Source organism: Lipomyces tetrasporus, assembly GCF_029532465.1.
Source record: "Lipomyces tetrasporus strain NRRL Y-64009 chromosome Unknown POJ06scaffold_11, whole genome shotgun sequence".
Lineage (NCBI taxonomy): Eukaryota > Fungi > Ascomycota > Lipomycetes > Lipomycetales > Lipomycetaceae > Lipomyces > Lipomyces tetrasporus.
In genome coordinates, this window is record NW_026611606.1 from 69,825 (window position 1) to 88,088 (window position 18,264).

General features: G+C 50.8%; 7 protein-coding genes across 7 annotated transcripts; 3 read left to right on the top strand and 4 right to left on the bottom strand.

Annotated features, from left to right (window-relative positions):
* The first annotated feature begins 52 nt into the window (after positions 1-52).
* POJ06DRAFT_28276 (uncharacterized protein) lies at positions 53-1,515 on the top strand. The gene has a single exon (XM_056190055.1). It carries the CDS (start codon positions 126-128, stop codon positions 1,287-1,289), a length of 1,164 nt encoding a protein of 387 aa, XP_056040717.1. The 5' UTR covers positions 53-125; the 3' UTR covers positions 1,290-1,515.
* A 1-nt stretch (position 1,516) lies between these two features.
* POJ06DRAFT_28271 (uncharacterized protein) lies at positions 1,517-2,436 on the top strand. Its single transcript, XM_056190052.1, has 2 exons — positions 1,517-1,898; positions 1,956-2,436. Exons 1-2 carry the CDS (start codon positions 1,631-1,633, stop codon positions 2,114-2,116), a joined length of 429 nt encoding a protein of 142 aa, XP_056040718.1. The 5' UTR covers positions 1,517-1,630; the 3' UTR covers positions 2,117-2,436.
* Positions 2,236-5,642, bottom strand: POJ06DRAFT_28274 (Endonuclease/exonuclease/phosphatase). Its single transcript, XM_056190053.1, has 4 exons — positions 5,378-5,642; positions 2,776-5,321; positions 2,570-2,719; positions 2,236-2,482 (listed from the first exon to the last, which is right to left on the bottom strand). Exons 2-3 carry the CDS (start codon positions 5,306-5,308, stop codon positions 2,616-2,618), a joined length of 2,637 nt encoding a protein of 878 aa, XP_056040719.1. The 5' UTR covers positions 5,309-5,321; positions 5,378-5,642; the 3' UTR covers positions 2,236-2,482; positions 2,570-2,615.
* Positions 5,643-5,784: 142 nt separating this feature from the next.
* POJ06DRAFT_260942 (kinase-like domain-containing protein) lies at positions 5,785-9,159 on the bottom strand. Its single transcript, XM_056188542.1, has 3 exons — positions 8,634-9,159; positions 8,279-8,586; positions 5,785-8,228 (listed from the first exon to the last, which is right to left on the bottom strand). The coding sequence occupies exons 1-3, from the start codon at positions 8,785-8,787 to the stop codon at positions 6,078-6,080; spliced, it is 2,613 nt and encodes an 870-aa protein (XP_056040720.1). The 5' UTR covers positions 8,788-9,159; the 3' UTR covers positions 5,785-6,077.
* A 1,610-nt stretch (positions 9,160-10,769) lies between these two features.
* Positions 10,770-14,699, top strand: POJ06DRAFT_28292 (fungal-specific transcription factor domain-containing protein). The gene is made up of 3 exons (XM_056190070.1): positions 10,770-12,408; positions 12,457-12,768; positions 12,816-14,699. Exons 1-3 carry the CDS (start codon positions 10,933-10,935, stop codon positions 14,538-14,540), a joined length of 3,513 nt encoding a protein of 1,170 aa, XP_056040721.1. The 5' UTR covers positions 10,770-10,932; the 3' UTR covers positions 14,541-14,699.
* A 158-nt stretch (positions 14,700-14,857) lies between these two features.
* POJ06DRAFT_270922 (uncharacterized protein) lies at positions 14,858-15,115 on the bottom strand (the record flags this gene model as incomplete). The annotated part of the gene is made up of 1 exon (XM_056189474.1): positions 14,858-15,115. One exon carries the CDS (start codon positions 15,113-15,115, stop codon positions 14,858-14,860), a length of 258 nt encoding a protein of 85 aa, XP_056040722.1.
* A 502-nt stretch (positions 15,116-15,617) lies between these two features.
* Positions 15,618-17,667, bottom strand: POJ06DRAFT_260948 (putative TOS1-like glycosyl hydrolase-domain-containing protein). Its single transcript, XM_056188543.1, has one exon. It carries the CDS (start codon positions 17,499-17,501, stop codon positions 15,867-15,869), a length of 1,635 nt encoding a protein of 544 aa, XP_056040723.1. The 5' UTR covers positions 17,502-17,667; the 3' UTR covers positions 15,618-15,866.
* Between the last annotated feature and the right edge of the window lie 597 nt (positions 17,668-18,264).

An 18,264-nucleotide genomic window follows, 5' to 3' on the forward strand; every position in this document is an offset into this window, starting at 1 on the left:
CGCCTGATGGTATACTCAATCTCGACGCGCCGGGTTGGCTGGGTGACCGTCACATTGCTATTCATAGATGATCCACCGAGAAACAGCTTGCCTAATATCTATATACATAATACACCTAACATTAAATGTCGCAACGAAGTATAATACACATCCTCCGGCCGCAGCAAGAGCATTTGCCTGCAGCAGCACCGCAACCATCGAGCTCTGCTCAGAGTCATTCGTCTCCAGGCGGACAGAGTATTCTCACCATGATTCGATCACAACCCCCTCCACCGCCAGCGACTATGGTTGATAACATACTTTTGCCATATCCTCAGCATCAGTATTATCGGCAGCCGCATCAACCATATCCGTCAGAGTCTTATCCATCGCCGTCGCAATTTCTACCGTCGCAAGGTCCGCTGCCACTACAAGAACAATATCCGATTCCCACGGCTGCAACTCCCGCGGTAATATCTCCTAGAACTTTCAAGGACCCGAAAGCTGCAGAAAGTTTCCTTGAGTCTCTACAGAAATCGAAAGCGCAGTCAGAGTCTCCGATACGAGCACAGATTCGAGCCAAATCGCCCACTCGTCCCCGAGTGAAGAGCAGGAAATCGACAGCAAACAGTGTCCTTCCGCCACCTCCCGCGCCACCACCAAAACCAGATATATTGCCTGTTGAATCTTCAGATGAATTGAATCACACGGTGTTGGCACGGCATGATCCCCTAATTAACGACATTGAGCTCACAAGTGCTCACGCCGTATTGTACAAGTTCGTACCAGACACGAGTGCGTGGGAAAAACTTCCTTGTCAAGGAGTGCTGTTTGTTTATTCCCGACGAGCATCAACGGCTTCTAATGGATATTACTATCAAAATGGAACGGATTCGTGGGAAGAGGCCGATGAGCACATGCTTGCGATCTTGAATCGCCAGTCTCTGAAGAGCTTTTTCCTGAAGTTAGAGGATATCACTGACATCGAACGACTAGATGAGTTCGTGATGGTCAGGTCGCCGTACGGTGCTGTTGAACCGTGGGAGGTGGGGTACGAGGATACGACAGCTCCGAAGCAGCCAGATGTTTGGGGCTTGTGGATCTACATGTCCGAGGACCGTGCGAAAGTTGAAGAATTGTGCCGGTCGTGCGTCAGTGAACGCGACGACGACGAGCAGAGTCGTAAGAGTATTGAGGAAGAGACTATGCAGAGCTTGCCCAACGGCCAAAGTAATTTGGAGCTTTTGTTCAAACGGGCGGTGGATAACTTTGCCAACGGCGACCTTCGTGGAAGTGCAAGAGGGAGCTAAAAGGAGTTTGGTTCTTTTGGATGCTTTTGACTTTCATATTTGCATAATTTGGCTGTACATCAAGATCTTCTAGCGACACTAATAATTACTTGCATTGGATTGGTAGGAAGATTCAGCAGAGTTTGATCAATTATTGACTGGTAAACGCGTTTTTGTTAATATCCCCATGAAGACTTATGATAATATGCTTGACTCGTCCTGCGCCACACTCGGCCAGCCACACGCCTTCGAAAAATTCCTTGTCAACTCCCAACGTGCAGAGACCGACTCTGGTTTGCATTTTGCTTGAAATTTTCATCTGTTGATAGTTCAAGTGAAGTCAGCTGCTATACAACATAAGCATGCCGTCAAAAAACTCTATTAACAAGCCAAAACTTGCAGTGCAGCAGTCTCGCAAATCGGCAGTTGGCCAGAAGCGCAAGCGCCGGCTGGCAGTGACGTCTGGTATTGTGAAGGCTGACGCAGTTGTTCATGGACGAGTTCCTTCGAAGAAGCAGGCCAAGAAGGATGAGAGAAATCAGCGGTACATGGCTCAACGAGGCGTCAGTGTTATCGGTGGTCATATTGTGATCGGGGCTGGAGACACTGAGGGTGACGAGAAGATGGGAGGTAAGTCGCTGCATTCATATAAACTTGAAACGCGGCGAATTTAACCAACCGGTTCAGATGTTATGCAGAGCTCAAGAACGCAGCTGAAGAAAGCTGAGAGACAGAAGTTATTCGCTGTTGAGCGGCAACAAGTTGAGGGAGCGGTGACCGAATCCGCGATGGAAATCACGTCGACTGGGAAAGGTACAAACTTGGGTGGACCACCAGAGATGCCATAAGTGATTGCTATTAGATTAGAAAGTTCAGATAAAAGTTGTATGTTATGGAGTTTGTCGGTTCTGGGTAATTTGGATCAAATAGTCATTTTTGCAGTGTGATTATGTGTGATTATTGTCTTAATCTCAAGTCTGTAACTTACAGGGCAAGTCATAGAATGCCAACTATTACCTAGCCGTCTATACTAGCGAGTTCATATCGCGCAGACCGGAAAAATATACATAAAACATGTGCTTTCAACGGTTGATACGAGACAAGGCAACAGTAAATTCTATATCTGCGCTATTTACATAATGCCTGACCAATCCGAAATCCCATAATGCAAATTATCCAAAAGCAAATATACCCAAAATTCGTAACAGTCAGTTCTGCAGTGAATGCAATCTGTCAGCTGCCGATATCTACACGCCATAATTCCGTATTCGAACGGTCTGTTTGAATAACCATTGACTTACACAACACCAAATATCTCTCGCTCAAAACGGACGGTAGTTAAACAGATTACCCGATAAATTGTTTCAAAAACTCTATACGCTTCTTCTTCTGGCGAGACTTATTCTTGCCATTCTTTGGAATGCGAACCAGGACTCTATCGAAGACTTCCACTAAACGAATAGGTTAGCCATGCAGAGTCTGCATAATCAAAGCAGGCAGCACTTACGTATCAGGTCAAAATCTATAACCACCCTCTTCACCTCTCTCAAGAAAGACGCAATGTAGATTAACGTGTTAACATTAACTCTCGGCATAGCCTCAAATACCAGAGAAACGCCATCGTTGCCTTGAATGATCGTGTCGTACGCTTCCTCTGGAATCACACCACCACGTACCAGCGCCAATAACTGGACAAATTGCTCTGCTACCGAGTGCATTCCTTTGTTTCCATCCTTAGCCAGCGAGTCCAAAACTGTGGCATCGAAATCATCGCCGTTGTCTAGCCAGTCTCGCACAAGCTGCCCCACTGTCTCATCGCCAGACCGTCTAAATATATCTCTAGCAATTCGAGATGACAAGAAATCAACGCATTTCCAGATCTCTCTGGGAATATTTAGCTGCGGCCCAGCCTGTGGAGCGAGAAACCCATTTCGAGCCCCGGAAGGCTTTTGGATCATATCTTCCAGTGACGCACCGAAACAAGATGGTAAAACATTGCCACTAATCGAAATGAAGTAATCTTGTCTATTGACAATGCGCAAAATGAATATTTCCGAGATCTGTGATATATTCGGAGGAACTCTGAACGACACACGCACCGTCTGAGTGCCACCAGGTGGCAAAACACCTTGTGGAGTTGCTACCTCTAAGAATGAACCGTCAACGATCTCAATCTCCCATGCCACTTGAGTGTTACCATAATTCTTGAATTTTACTATCTGGTTGACGGTTGAAAGTACCTTCAAATCAGGGCAGACTAGATCAGTTTCCTCAACCTCCACCTTTGGTCTCGACTCATTTTCCCGTGCGTCTAAGTCATGCAGCAATCTCTTCACGATCTGTGCCCGTTTGTCGGCATCAATAAGCACTGTGCGCAACTCGAACGTGGCTGCAACTGGCTTATGATCAGATGAAATATAATGCATAAAAGACTCGTAGTCTAACTGTGCTAAGGACGGATATGGCGTATATAGTATTCTGTCTGTATAGGCCGGTATTCGAGCCTTCTCACTTGTATCAAACACATTTGTTCCAATATCATATTTGTATGTCGGCTGGAACGCAATAGGTCCTTCTTGGAACCCGACCAGGATCGACCCTTCCTTTATTTCATTCCGAAGCTGGTCCCAGAACAGCAACGCATTGTAGTCATTCTTGGTAACAAGTTGAGCAATATCAGATCGGTCCATGGCCAGCCGGTAATTGAGATCACCAAGAACGAACACGATGGAATTAATCTCCCTCTCGGGGCCGACTTGATCACTGTTTATTGTAGCCGCTGTTGTTGCAGTGGTAGATGCGGTCGTCGAAATCGTTGCCGCTTTATCAGAGTCATCCGTACTCGGAGTTCCAGGAGCACCGGCCTCATATTCCCTAGCCGTGGCATTCTCTTTGATTTTCATGTCTGCAACTGCATCTGCTGCGGCCGCAATCGTGTCGTCGTCATCTGGAGATGCATCTAACACCCGCTCATCCAATTCATCCAGTAAATCGCCGTTTTGATACAGCAGCTCTTTCCGATTCTTGCCCCCATTTCGTTGTTTTCGATAAAGTTTGCCGTTAAACATAGGCAGCTTCAGTCGTTTGCTCAGTTCACTCATTTCCCACCGCCTTCGTTCAACAGCTTGTGGCGCGATTCCTGAAGACAAGTGCATATTCATAACGGCAATCTGGACGCCCGGAACGTCTGCCAACTCGCTGTCGCCAAGCACAAATCGAAGACAGACGGCACCCTTATTTCCCCAGTACCCTAAAACTCCAGTACCGGCAGATGATATTTCCAGTTGGGTGATCTGAGACGCAAGCTTCTTGTGTGAGAACATCAGCAGGACCATCCCAAGCAGCTCTGAAGACGCTGATAAAACATAGGATTCCCCAAGACATTCAAGAACTTGATTCGCCCACCTTGTTATGGTGGCCTGATTCGTAGAAAGTGTAGTGGGAGTCAACGGATCAGCCTCTTGAAGGCCGACGAAGAAGATTCCTAGATCCTGCAGCTCTCCTAAATCAGACAACACGCTTGATCCGAATAGGAGTGGTCGTAGGTCCTCCCCGATAACCTCGCCATGTAGGTTCCATGTAATCAGACGGACTTGAACGGTTTTTTCCTCAAAAAAAGAGTCCCGCTCTTGGATGAGCCGGGTTGTGACGTAGTCTGAACTTAACGGGTCCTCGAATGACGAAAGTTGCGTCACTTGGACCTGCTCCTCCAATGCAGCGAGCGCACTCCGCCACGAGAGCACAAATTCTGCTAGGCTTGTCGCGTCCGATTTCGGGATGGTACCAATATCGCGGTCCTGGAGCTTCAATAGCAGGCGATCCGAATCCGCAACGTCTTCATCAATCGAGATAGTGTCATGTACGGTTAGATCCGTAGCGGCCGGCTGAACTGGAGATCCAGACGCGACAACTTGTGTCTGCTTCGCCTTTGTTTCGAGGATATAAAATGGCGTGTCAATCGTCCCGCCGGAGTCGGTGCACACAGCCGGATGGAACGTTAACGTGTGCGTGCTAGTCGAAAGGACGAGGCTCGTCATCATCGCAGCATCTGGTCTATCGAGCAGAATTAACATCCAGCCGCCATTGCAGCAACAAGTCACAAATCTTACGGCTACTGCTCCCAGAAGACCAAATACCGGAAGCAGGCTGGATCTCACGCGAATTACCGAGACGTCCGAATAAATGAAGTATGCCTTGAGGTAATCGTCGACAATTTTTTCACCACGTGAAAACGACCTGTTCTAATACCTAATGCAGTGGATACAACCCTGCCAACAAATAATCAGGTCTCTATTATTATTACGTAGGTTAAGAACGTTGTGAGCATTGACAGCGGATGATGTTATGCAGTCAAGCTGGCCATGATCAACGTCGTCTTCCTTGGAGCCCCATACTGCTGCACGCCGACGCAGCCGACGGCTTACTTTAACTTGGAGGCTAACATGGCGCTAGTCCTCTTTCGCTAGCAATGTCGACATATAAAGTTTAAGGAAATTTCCGATCCCATATTTTAAAGTTCTTAGGGTATTAACTGTATTCGGCTAGCCATTTCTTAGTGTTCCAAGGCAAAAGTCGAGCACACCAGACATCATCATTACCTGATGCAGCCCACCATTAACAATAGTCTGACTTACTTAATCAATTTTGATGACATGAATCCTTCAATGATGCCAAATTAATTATTAATCAAGAATCCAAATAGCAGCGATTCCCAACAGTCGCGAACAACCATTCAGGTCATAATATCCGAGTCCCAAATCGTTAATAAAATCTGGCGGAACGAACCTACGAGACACCATCATGCGACATCTACTGATGATCTTGCCCATTACGACCCAACAAAGCAGCCAAGCTCGACAAACTGCATCCTTTCCTCAAGAAGTCGTGCGTAAGCAGCTCTTCAGCAGATGCCCGACTACCCACATCCACGCATAAGCAAACACTAAGGAAGCTCTTGATCTCTCGGCTCAGCTTGTCGGGCCGCTTGAGGGTTGGCGTGCCGTTAGTTGCAATCAAGTATAAAGCTTTCAGTGGCTCCTCGTTAAGATACGGTGGCTCGGACTCAATCATTTCAATAGCCATGATACCTAATGACCAAATATCGACTTTAGCACCATATTCCTTTTGCTTGACAACCTCCGGAGCCATCCAGTACGGAGTACCGACCATAGTGGCCCGCTTGTTCTTCTGATCCGTCAACTTGGCGCAGAAGCCGAAATCGGTGATCTTAACGTTGCCCCTGGAGTCGAGAAGGACATTATCACTCTTAATATCACGATGAATGATGTTCTTGTCATGAAGGTGTCGCAATCCTTTGCATGTCTCGAAGCATATTGTCGCAATCTGTGCTTCAGTAAGAGTATTACTTTCAATGATATCCGTCAAAGCTCCACCTTCCATGTACTCCATGACAACCCACAAGTCAGATGGTTCACGAAGATATGCGTCCAAAAAGTTGACAATGTTCGGATGTTGAGATTCCTTCATGACCAAAATCTCGTTCACGATCAGCTCCTTACGTGGTTGCGACGCAAGATCCATCTGCTTAATCGCGACCTTGCTGTAATGTGAGCTCAATGGCGGCTGTAGAGGAGCAGCGACATAGACAGATCCACTGGCACCCTGACCCACTTTGCCTTTTTTGTTATATAGCTGAACAGGATCGCCCGAAGAAACAACCGATCGCAGCTTAGCCATTATCTGCATATCATCCATAGTTGAAACCCTCTTCTCTTCCTTCGGCGCCTGAGGCGGAGTAAGGTTCGCAGCATTTGCAGCAATAGGTGCTTTCTTCGCATGCGTAGCCCTTGGCTGCTGGCCATGCGCCTGTAGTTGCGGTTGTAATTGTGGCTGCTGCAGCTGCTGTATCTGCTGAGCAGCGATTTGCTGTTGCTGCTGTTCCTGCTGCTGGATTAAATGCTGTCGTTGAGCCTGCGCTTGAGCATGCTGAATGTGCAAATGCTGGCGCTGTTGTGCCTGCGTCTGAAGCTTGGCGACGTGAGCTCTATACCGAGCCTCGTCGTCCTTTGTCGTCTGGTCCTGTGCTTTCTGTAACTGTGGCGCGCTCGTGTCGGTTGCAGCGCGGCGAGGGGCGGCCGGAGCCGGACGAGTAGCATTAAATGTCTTGAGTGGCGCAACCTGGGGGACAGGAGGTGAATTGTCAGGCGCTAGAAACTTCTTGGGATCATTTTCTGACGCTTGTTGCTGTAGCTTCTGTTGCTGATATAACAATTTAGCGTAACTGTCTTGCTGGCTTTTAGAAGAAGGAGTAGCAACGTCAAGCGCTGCGCGTGTGTGCAGTGGGTGTCTCGGTGGTATCTCACGCTGAAGCTCTCTGCCTTGTTCGCGCTCACGGTCAAATTGACGCTCTTTCGGACGCGAGGAGGTTGTCGGAGATGCTGCTTTGCCCAAGTCAGATTTTACAGACTGAACTTGTGGCTTGGTGATGATCGTGGGATGGTCGCGAGGAGGCAGCGGTGCTGATCTCTGCGGGATTGGAGGCGCCCCGGCAGCAGCTCCTAGAGCCAAATTGGGTGGAAGTTTGGATGCTCCTGATGATTCAGGCTGAGCCGATGATGGTTTTAGTGATGCGGATGACGGCGGAACAGGCGCAATCCGGCCGGTCGTGTATGCTCGCTGTTGACTAGTAGGCATCGGAAGGTACGGCTGTGCACTTTTGTTGAGCGGAGATGAAGGGTCAGATAACGGGGATGAAGAAGGTATAGCAGAACATCCGGCGGCTTCCCTTTGTTCCTGAGCCTTAATGTCTGAGTAGAATTCAAGGACCTCGATGACAGCTTGTGGATTCTTGGCGTAGTCCTCCTGGGTAATCGCCGACGCATTGAGGAGCTTCGCCCATGTTTCCGGCAGGCCAGTAAACCCCCCGGAGCTGGGGTCAAATCCGACGTGAACTTTGTGTGTGAAGTTTGTCGGACCGGAGACGCCCATTAGAGGGCAACGCTAAACAATTGTTAGCTGTTCCCATCGACAATGCAAACCAAACCGCATACACTATAGATCTCGTCCATCCACGCGTATAATTCAACGTCACTCTTACAGCTGACGAACAGACTCTTTCCTCCAGGAGTTCTCACGATTTCGAAGCAATAAGGCTTAACATCGACCCGACTGACGTTTGTAACGGCGGAGAGCGTGACCGAAGATGTTGGCGGACTGGTCTCATTTTTGTGAATATCCAAGCTTGAGTCGCGCAGCATAAGATACTTCTTTGTCCAGATGAACGACCGTAATCCATCTTCCTTGATACTCGCCCAGCCCTGCTTGATAATTTGACTTTTAAGTCCTAAACTCAATCCTCCTGGACATTGTTAGCTTGTATAAGTGGACAACCATACTGAAGCTTACCTGAGGCAGAGGCAGGTGAGAATATTCGATTTGAAAGTAGCACCGGAACGTTGGACGCTGAAGTCTTGGTGGCGAGTGGCGGCCTGTTCATTGGCGGCGCAGGCGCCGGACCTGGGTTCATGAACGCATTGTTTGCAGTGTACAGGGACGTCATCGTAGCAATTTGAGCTGACGAGGTCAGCTGGAAAGAAGTATTGCGCGGACTGCCTAGATATTTGGATCTATCGCTATCGCGTATACCATAAGATGTGATAGTCTAGATCGACCCAAGCTGCAGTTGAGAAACGGCGAATCGAGAAAACAAGCCTAAGGTAGCGTAACAGCCCCCTGGATTCAAGTCTGGCGATCGCACCGACCAAGATGCAGAAGAAAATGTTCTGATTGTCGCGAAACTTTCAGCAAAATACATAAGCAAGCCCAAGGCCGTCGATAGAGGAGTACAGGAGCTCCAAAAGATTAGCCAGCTTTCCACTGAAAAGAGGGGGGTTTCGGTGCAAATTGGTAGCCGTGCGGTCTGTTAAAAAAAGGGGTCGTCTCGAAAACTGGGTTACAATTCCTAACCCTAGGAATGCTGGTGCCCGCGTCGAGCGCGTTCAAAACGCGTCACTCACGCGTCGGCCGCATTTCGCCGAGCGGTTTTGTCCGCACCGAACCAACGTTTACAGCATTTAGCGAGAGGCATGTACTTCGTTCAATGGTTCGTCTAGCTTAACAGTTGACGCCATGGCTCATAAGATATACAACTTCAAGTCCCTCTCTAACCCTGATATGGAATGGATGACGTTGATCGCTCGACGTCGGGTCATCTATCATATTGTCACACTCGCAACTGTTCCGGTCGTCCGGTGCTGTACTACCGTCTAGAAGAGATTTCTGACTCTACTCTTCTGGTTTTCAGCCGGACTATGTGTTCTTAAGCTGCGGATATCCGAGCGAGTTACTCAAAATTCAATATGGAATTGCGCGCACAACCAGTGTGTTTTGTAGGAGCGAGTAGTTCTCTCAGTTCACTTTTGCGTCTACTTAATTTCGGCTTAGCCACTCGCTAGAGAGCATGCGAGCAACTTGAACGGTTTACTGGAGTAGCTGATATATAACAGCTACGTTACTAATATGAAATCGCACATGTACGTCATTAATTTCCGTCAGTAGTAGTGGTGGTATATACAAAACTGGAAGACATTACACGGAAACGACCTGTAGACATCAGTAGGATATGCGCACACCCTGCTTTTACACAAAAAACAGGGATATCCAGAGGATATGCGACAGGACAAACCAGAGCTGACAGATATGTTAGAGTAACTGCAGAACAAGTGACAGACGAAACGCAGATAATGGCCATAGCGACGTGGGAGTATAACGAACAGAAGTATTGGCGACGTGGAGCGAGGAAGGGCGCGACAAGCTGCGATAAAGGGAAGGTTGAGATACTAAAAGGAAAGGAAGATCACTCATTAGTCCGGGTCGTGGAAGTTTAGAACAGCGAAGAGCGAAGAGCGATATAGTTCTAAGAATGCTTGAAGTGCTGCATCCAAGTTTGACACTGACCTATAAGGGCTAGCAATATATCATATATAATGACCTGCGAAGTTCTCGACGTAGTTGATGACAGCATAATGTATCGTCTCTATCAGGACACGCGATGTGGCCTGACATGTTTTTGGTGTGCGCGGCTGGCTAGTCGGATTGTCCGATGTCATTGTCCCGGAAGATGCGACCAGCTTGACCAAGGCCATGTGGCCCGCACAAGCCATCGCCATGGCCATCAGGAGAACGGACCCGTTGACACATCATCGCGTTTATTTACTAACTCTGCTGCTTGAGCCTTGTCACGTCCTGTTTGCAGTTCAGTGCTTTCAGACCAGTATCGATGGTGTATGAAATGATGATAGCTCCACCCCGCTGCCGTTGTACAATACACGTGTCCGTTATCTGGCGATAAGGGTTGTGTCTGGGCATAAATGGACTGTGAGTGGATTTCTGTGACCGGGTACATCTTGTGATCCTGGCTATAATGGGTAGACTTCACCCCGAATTCTCAAATTAATTTTATGCAGTTCACACCCCACAATAATTGAGCAGTAGTAGTTAGTCGAGTGCAAAGTTCACAAGCTGTTGCAGCTTCACGAAATTTGAGTAGTCCCTGCACCGGGCTCGAGCGAGTGAATTCTCCACAGTAAGAGAGCGTACTCCGCGGCGCGCAGCGAGGTCCACGGTTCGCGAAAATTTGTTCCTTCTCTTAAGTCCCATTGTCCACTGGTCGGCTCCATTCCGGCCCCGGTCGGCCCTCATCAGCATGAATCCGCTGTCCAATCTGCCTTCGCTGGCAGCTATTGCTGGTCAGCAAAGTACGCTGCCACCGCTACAATCGCCCGCATCTAGCCTAAAGGTCAAGCAGCAATTAGATTCACAATCCCCGCCATCGGACGAACCACCGCAGAAACGAATCCGATCCATTGCCGCTTGCAATCGTTGCAAAGTCCGGAAACAACGATGCGACAATGCGTTTCCGAAGTGCTCAAACTGCAAGAAGGCTGGCGCGGAGTGCGTGTCGAAGGAGCAGGCGTACCCGGCTAGTTATGTGCACCAATTAGAGCAGCATGTCCAGCAACTTGAGAATGCGCTGCGAGCCGCGAATCAGCACAAGAGCGCCGACGTCCACCAGCAACCGTCGCGGCAGGAACAGGCTGAGCAACCACAGACCACCGTGCTGCCGCCGATCTCAGCCGCTTCATCGCCAAACGAGACTCGCTTGCAACTCCTGTCGACGCAGGATCAGCAACAGCACCAGCAGCCGCCATCGTTGCCGCCGATAAACTATGTCAAGACGTCGACCTCGTCGGCAGATCAGCCTGCGAGCCGTGATTTGATTGCAATGACTTACCCAAATCCTCCTCCACCGTCGTACTATCTCGGTTCAACATCTGGATTCCCTCTCACGAAGCTCGTACAAGCCGCCATTTTCGGGCGGTCTCTACCAAAGTCGTTGCCCATCCGGACCGACATGCCGCAGCTGCCGACTCTTCAACCGCCTCCACACGAATATACTCATCAAGCACCGTCTGACAGTAGTGTGACTTCATTGCCTCCGATTGAGCCGTTAATTGGCTCAGCAATGGTAGCAGAGACAACGCACAATGCCGCCCAACTCGAGGTGCAACTCACACAGGCATTTCTATCTTCCGTCCCGCCGCAGTATATGGCGCAGAGACTGGTCGAGGCGTACTTGAATGGCGTACACATGCGATACCCGTTTATTTACAAAGGCGACATTTTCGCCTGGAGCAGCCGTCGGGAAGAGATCGCGCGGGAGCTAGCGACCATCACTGCGCGAAACCCGGCAGAAGCTGCAGCGGTCCTGGCAGATCATCAACAGTGCGAACAGATGCCGTCGCAGCCGTCGCAGCCGCCGCAGTCTGCTCCGTTTATTTCATCTTTGAATTCAGCGCCGTCGCCACAATTAAAAGCGTTTAAGCCGCCGGGAACACCTGGAGTGGATCAGGCACCGTCGGAAGGTGTGGGGTCTCATACTAAGCCAGAGCGGAGTCCGAGTGTGTCATCTGCCTCTCCGGCAACATCCACTTCTGCGGGTACGGCGGCGACTCCGAGTTCAGCGTCGACGGCCAGTCGGACTTCCCACACAAACGCAGTAAAGCAAGCTCCAGAGTACGAGCGAGAATTGAAGTCGCTGTGGTTCAAGCTACATATGGTATACGCAATTGGCGCCAGATATATGCAGTTGACGGGCACATACGCATATATTGCTCCAGACGTATGTTTGTTATCGATTGTATGATAGCGCGTTGACTAACTTTGACAGATTCACTACCACATCGCGATGCGCTATCTCGACATCTTATCCGACTCGCCTCTGATCGAAATAATCGAAAAGCTCCTGCTGGTAGTTGTCTTCCAGCTTCGTTCACCTAGCGGTCCGGGAATTTGGCACTTGACAGGTTTCACTGTGCGACTCTGTGTCGAGGCCGGCTTCCATCGGAAACTGAACGTCAAAAGCGCGCTGGAAGATCAGCGTCGGAAGAAGATTTTCTGGAGTTTATATGTGTTAGAGCGTAGTGTTTGTGTCACGCTGGGGCGGCCGTTTTGTATCGCTGACAGAGATATCGATGTTGATGTAAGCAGATAATTATCGAGAGTTTGTGCAGAGTACTGACGAAGTAGTTACCGGCGAATGTGGACGAAGAAGTTCGTGACGACAGGGAGCTCGAGAAGGCGATCGCAACGTGCACTATGAACGACGTGACCTCGATGACGTCCGCGATTTTCATCATGCAGATTAAGCGTATTGCTTCACACATTCAGGAAAAGATTTACCGAGTAGACAAGCAGGAATTGCCCCTTGATGACAAGTTTCAACAACTGCGCCAGGAACTGGACGATTGGGGCGAGTCGATTCTAAATTGCAAGACAATCCTGCCGTTGAGCTCGACACCCACGCCGAGGTTGTTCATGTCAGAGGAGTACTATATGCTGAACTACCACCAAAACATGCGCCTGCTCTTCGTGCCGAAGCTGCCGATGCTCGCATCCGACACGGAGGAGTTCAAGCTCTGTCTGCGGTCGTCTGGACAGCTATGCCAGATTTACAAGCGGCTGCACCAATACCTCCGAACCGTATCATACTCCTTCCTCGCGCTGCAGGCGTCGTTTATGGCGGGCATAACAATGATTTATTGCTACACCAAAGACCAATCGATTCTCGATACGCAGTTTTTGGCGGACATAAGGGCGTGCTCGACGGTTCTATACATCATCGCTGAACGCTGGCCCGCGTCGAAACATTTTCGGGACTCGTTCGAGGCGTACGTGAATTCGGCCATCGAGTCTGGCGAGTTCAGTCCGGACAAGACTGTCACGCAGTCCAGGAGAGAGAGCATTGCCGGCGCGACATTCCCGCTCGTGACTGCGACGGCCCCTACAGCAGAGGCGCCACCGACGCAACAGCCGCCATACCAGCGGCCCGCCGCATACACGGTGCCGGCGACGACGGCACCGACGATGGCGACGCCAACAACCTCCGCGGCGCCACCAGTGCGCTTCGACATGAACTTGTCGTCGATAATTCAGGTCGGCCAGTCGTCGACGGAGGCGACCCAACCACCGCAAATGCCGACTCCCTTATCCAGCGGCTCCCCCACGCACTCCGTCGCGTCTGATAAACATCTTCGTCCACCCGACATGCCGCGTCCGAAATCACTTCTCGAAGACTTGGCTCCCGTGCAAGACGAGCTCTGGGATATCCTTCAGCAAGGCACGCAGCAACAAGATTTAGGTGACGGCGCACCAGGCAGTTTTGCGCACCCACAGTTTGAGACCGCGCAGGGTCTTGGTATGGCGATAGGCCTCAACATGTCCGGTATCGGTATGGGCATGGGCATGGGCATGGGCATGGGCATGGGTGGCATGTTGGGTGTCGCGTCGGCGGGCCAGGCCACCGCCCAGTTGGCTGGTTCGCAGATTTGGAACGGACAGACAGTAGGCGTGAATTCGACGCAGCAGCAGCAGCAGCAGCAGCAGCAGTTGGCGATGTGGCCGCCGCTCGGAAGTACGATTGGGAACAGCGTGACGGGGCCGGGCACACTTTCGGCCACGGTTCCGAATCTGGGGCATGGGCCGATTGCTGTGCAGACAAGCCCGACATTCTCGAGATCAGTATTCGCTCCGTCTACCACCCGTGCAGCAGCAGCGACAACCACGCAGCTGCGGCAGCAGCAGCAGCAGGAGCACCGGCAGCAACACCCGCAACAGCAGCCGCAGCCGGAGTCGCCGGGTGCGAGCAGCCAGCATCACCCGAGCCTGCAGGACATGAACGCAGAAATGGGCGTGGGGATCGGCAACGCGGCCCTGTTTCGGTGGCCAGGCGATTTTGGCGACCTGTACTACTGAGTGTATGATTACTAGTTGTGCAAAGAATATGTATTTGTGAAACATAGTTTTGTAAGGGAACGGATGGCCGGCGTTTAGTTTTTGTTACACTTGGTACTTAAATAGAGAATAGAAAAAATCAGGACTAATATTATAAAGAATCAAGTATCGACAAAAGTTAAAAGTATAGGCAGCAGTGCAACATTCAGTAATCCGTGTCCCCACGCCACTCGCTTCTTCCAAAGTCTTACTCCACCATCTCTCCAGTGAGCTCAGTTGTTTTGTTGGTTGTGGTATACACACAGGGATCTGTTCACACAGTAATTTTCAGGAAAGGATCAGAAGAACGCGAAAGCGCAGACGCCAGCAACCAAAACACTGAACCACGCCACGTTCTGGGCAGAAAGACCGACCGCGTGACTGATAATGACCTCGGTTGGGGACGGTTGCGTGGCGTTTGACGTCGCGTTGCCGGCGGTTACGTTCGTGCCAAACGGCGGCGTCGTGGTCGCGTTGGGGAACGTGAGGTTGCCGGTTTGTGCGGCCACGAGCGGGGCCGCGAGGGCCAGGATGAGGAGTGGCTTTGAGAACTGCATTTCTGTATTGATGCGATGAACTAAAATAGGACAGAGTGGTGATGTCTCAGTGTGTGGCCAGTGGTGAAATGTGACGGAGAAGGAAGGAAGGGCGGATCAGTGGGTATTTAAATGCTGGCGACCAGGTGCGGACAGACCGGTGGAGACCAAAACAATAACAATCGTGACGTCAGCAGCACACCATCGGGCCATTTGCAAATCATCACCGTATTTGTTTTATAAAATACCCCAGACACTGGAAAATAACGTGCAGTTATACATTAGATGATGCATAGGATATGTATTCATAGCCTCAGGCCGAGTCAAGCAGGTCCGAATCTGGCCGTTCGTGATCCCGTCCGAGAACTTCGGAGCGGGACTCAACACAGCACTCCCAATAAATCACATTGACTACGTCTCTCCTATAACGCGTCTCCAACGCGCCGATATGGACCTTGCTGCGGTACAATCTGAGCCTGTCGCTTGCTAGGCGCGGTCGCAAATATATAATAGCAAAATAATAGTCCATTCACACTATACCCAAACCTACACTCTGACATAGATACAAACTATTAACAACTTTTTCGAACAATCAATCGCGATAGTTAATGTACATCTAGGTGGTATTAACAAGTATCATACAAAGTGGGAATACAATTACAAGTGGGAACACAAAATTCGACAAGCGCAATTTACAAAATGAAACACCCAAACCCCGAGTAAAAAGTAAAATCACATATCCAACCGGAACCAAGTTTCACAATTCCAAAACCTATGAGGCGATAGACACGACCGTCGCAGAGGATGAGATCCACTGCGCGATCGATTCCGCAGTGATCGAGTCGCCAAAGTCGGTCGAGGGGTCGAGTTCGACGAGGTTAACTGATTTCGAATTTCCGTCGAACAGGATCGCGGCTTTCATTGTCGAGTCGGTCGGGCGAGAGAAGTAATCGGATGTGCCGCCGCCGCCGTAGTTGTTGTCGGTGCCTTGCCAGGTGTGCAGGTGCGACGTGAGATACTGAGACCCGGTTGAGAGGACCTCAAACGCGTCAAACTCGCCGCAGCCGGAGGACCAGCAAGAGCACGAGCCATATTGCTGCGTACGAGGGATCTTTCCGTTGAGGAACCAGATGGCAGGCATGTCGACGTTGTAACTCGCGCCAGAGCTGGTGTCAGTCGGCATGCTGAATTCAAGAAGGAAGAGCTTCGTGTCGCCATTGAAGCCGACGTAGGCTGGAATGCCGTCGCGGTAGTAGCCGCAGTTGGAATCGCCGCACTCGGTGTCGGTGAACATGACGACCTCGGCGTTGGATGGCAGCAAGACGTCGCCGAGGACCTGGGCCTCGGATGCGGCCGTCACGCCGTCGGTATTGCAGTAGGAGAGCGAGCTGCCCCAGCAGGACGACCAGGTGCCGGAGCCGTTCGTGCCGCCAAGGTTGTTGAGGAACGTCAGGCCATTCGACACACCCTGTTCAGAGTTGTAGTAGGCAAACCGGGACCAGGACGACGTCGAGATAGTCGTGGATGTAGATGTCGCAGATGACGATGTCGACGAGCTGCTCGATTCGTCGGACGATGATGACGACGAGGGAGTCCATTCTTCGGACGCCGAGGACAAAGTGGTGGTCGATTCTTCAGATGACGAGGATGTCGTGGTCGAAACCACAAATGTCGTGGCCGGGTCAGCGGAAGTGTAGACTTCGGCAGTGGTCGAAGTCGCAGACGTCGTGGCCGGGTCTGCAGAAGCGTAGACTTCGGTCGACTCCTGGGACACTGACGTCTCTGTCAACTGAGCCGGCTCAGTCACCTCGACAGGTTCCTCTACGACGGCGATACTGGTGGTCTCAGCCTGGGTCCCCGACGCGGGGGTATAGACAATATTCTTTGTCTGGATAGTGGTAGGCGACGGCTCGGCTACCGACGTGACGTCGTCTTCGGGGTTGTAGTAAACTGTCTCGTAGATCGTCACGATCTCGGTCACGAGCTCGAGAGCGCGCTTCTCGTGGTGGACTGCGTGCTGCTGGGCGTGCAAGTGCTCGTCGCGTTTTTCGCGTTCATGGCGCTTCTCATGGACGTGGTGACCGTCGCGTTTCTTAATCTTCCCTTTGGCAGCACTGGAGTCTGCAGAGTAGACGGCGACCTGCTTGATGCGCATGGGGCCGCGGAAGTGGAGGGAGATATCCTCGTTCATGGGCGCAAGACTGCCGGAGAAGGAGGTGGAGGACGTTGAGCAACTGCAGTCGTCCATCGACGTGACATCGTCGTAGGAGCCGGAAAACCCGATGTTTTCGTAGGCGACTGCCTTGACGGAGTTGCAGTAGTAGTTACCGTTGATCTCCGTACAGGACGACGCGGCGGCGAGCGTAGCCCCAAGGGCGACGGGGAGTGTGAGGGGCAATATGCGCATGCTGGAATTGGCTCACTGATGCAGGATGCAGTATTGAACTACGACGGGATGGAGGACGACGACGATAACAACAACAGCAACAATAAAGTAAACGAGTGTGGGTGCGGCAACCGGATAGAAAAGAGTGACAGGTGCACACGTAACGAGCAAGTGGAGGAGGAGGAGTAGCAGCAGATGGAGAGAAGGGGGCCTGCAGGGAGCAAGGGGTTTTATTGTTTAGGGGCGACATGCGCGTCGCGTGTGCACGAACCGCGTTGCGTTTCCAGGCACCCAAACTTTGTCGTGGCTGGTGTGAGGAATGCGAAGTGGCTGGTCTCTGTAGACGAAAAGGTTGCTGCCCAAGCCACAAGCCACACCAACAGCCAACGACTAGTTCACATTCTCTGCGCGACAAAGACCACGGCATGGCTGGGCATCCCATTTCCGTCCTCAAAAGTGGCTGGCCACAATTCCCGCATCCACTTCAGATTAGCTTAAAGCACAAAAGGCTGGCTAATTGCCGCATATGTCGAGTGAATAGAGTATGCAGAACTGAGAACATTCACAGTGACTGGACAGCGAGAGTGACAGTGAGTGTAGGGCCGAGTCGAATCGAGTCGAGTCGAGTCGACTAATGTTGTCATGAGACGCACCGTCGACACACTACTGCGACCGCACTAGGAGTAGTATCTACGAGTGTGAAAATTTGACTCGATGGTAGAAATTAATTGTTGACACTCGTGATAGATGCCAATTCACGACAGCAACGATTATTCACCTGTAG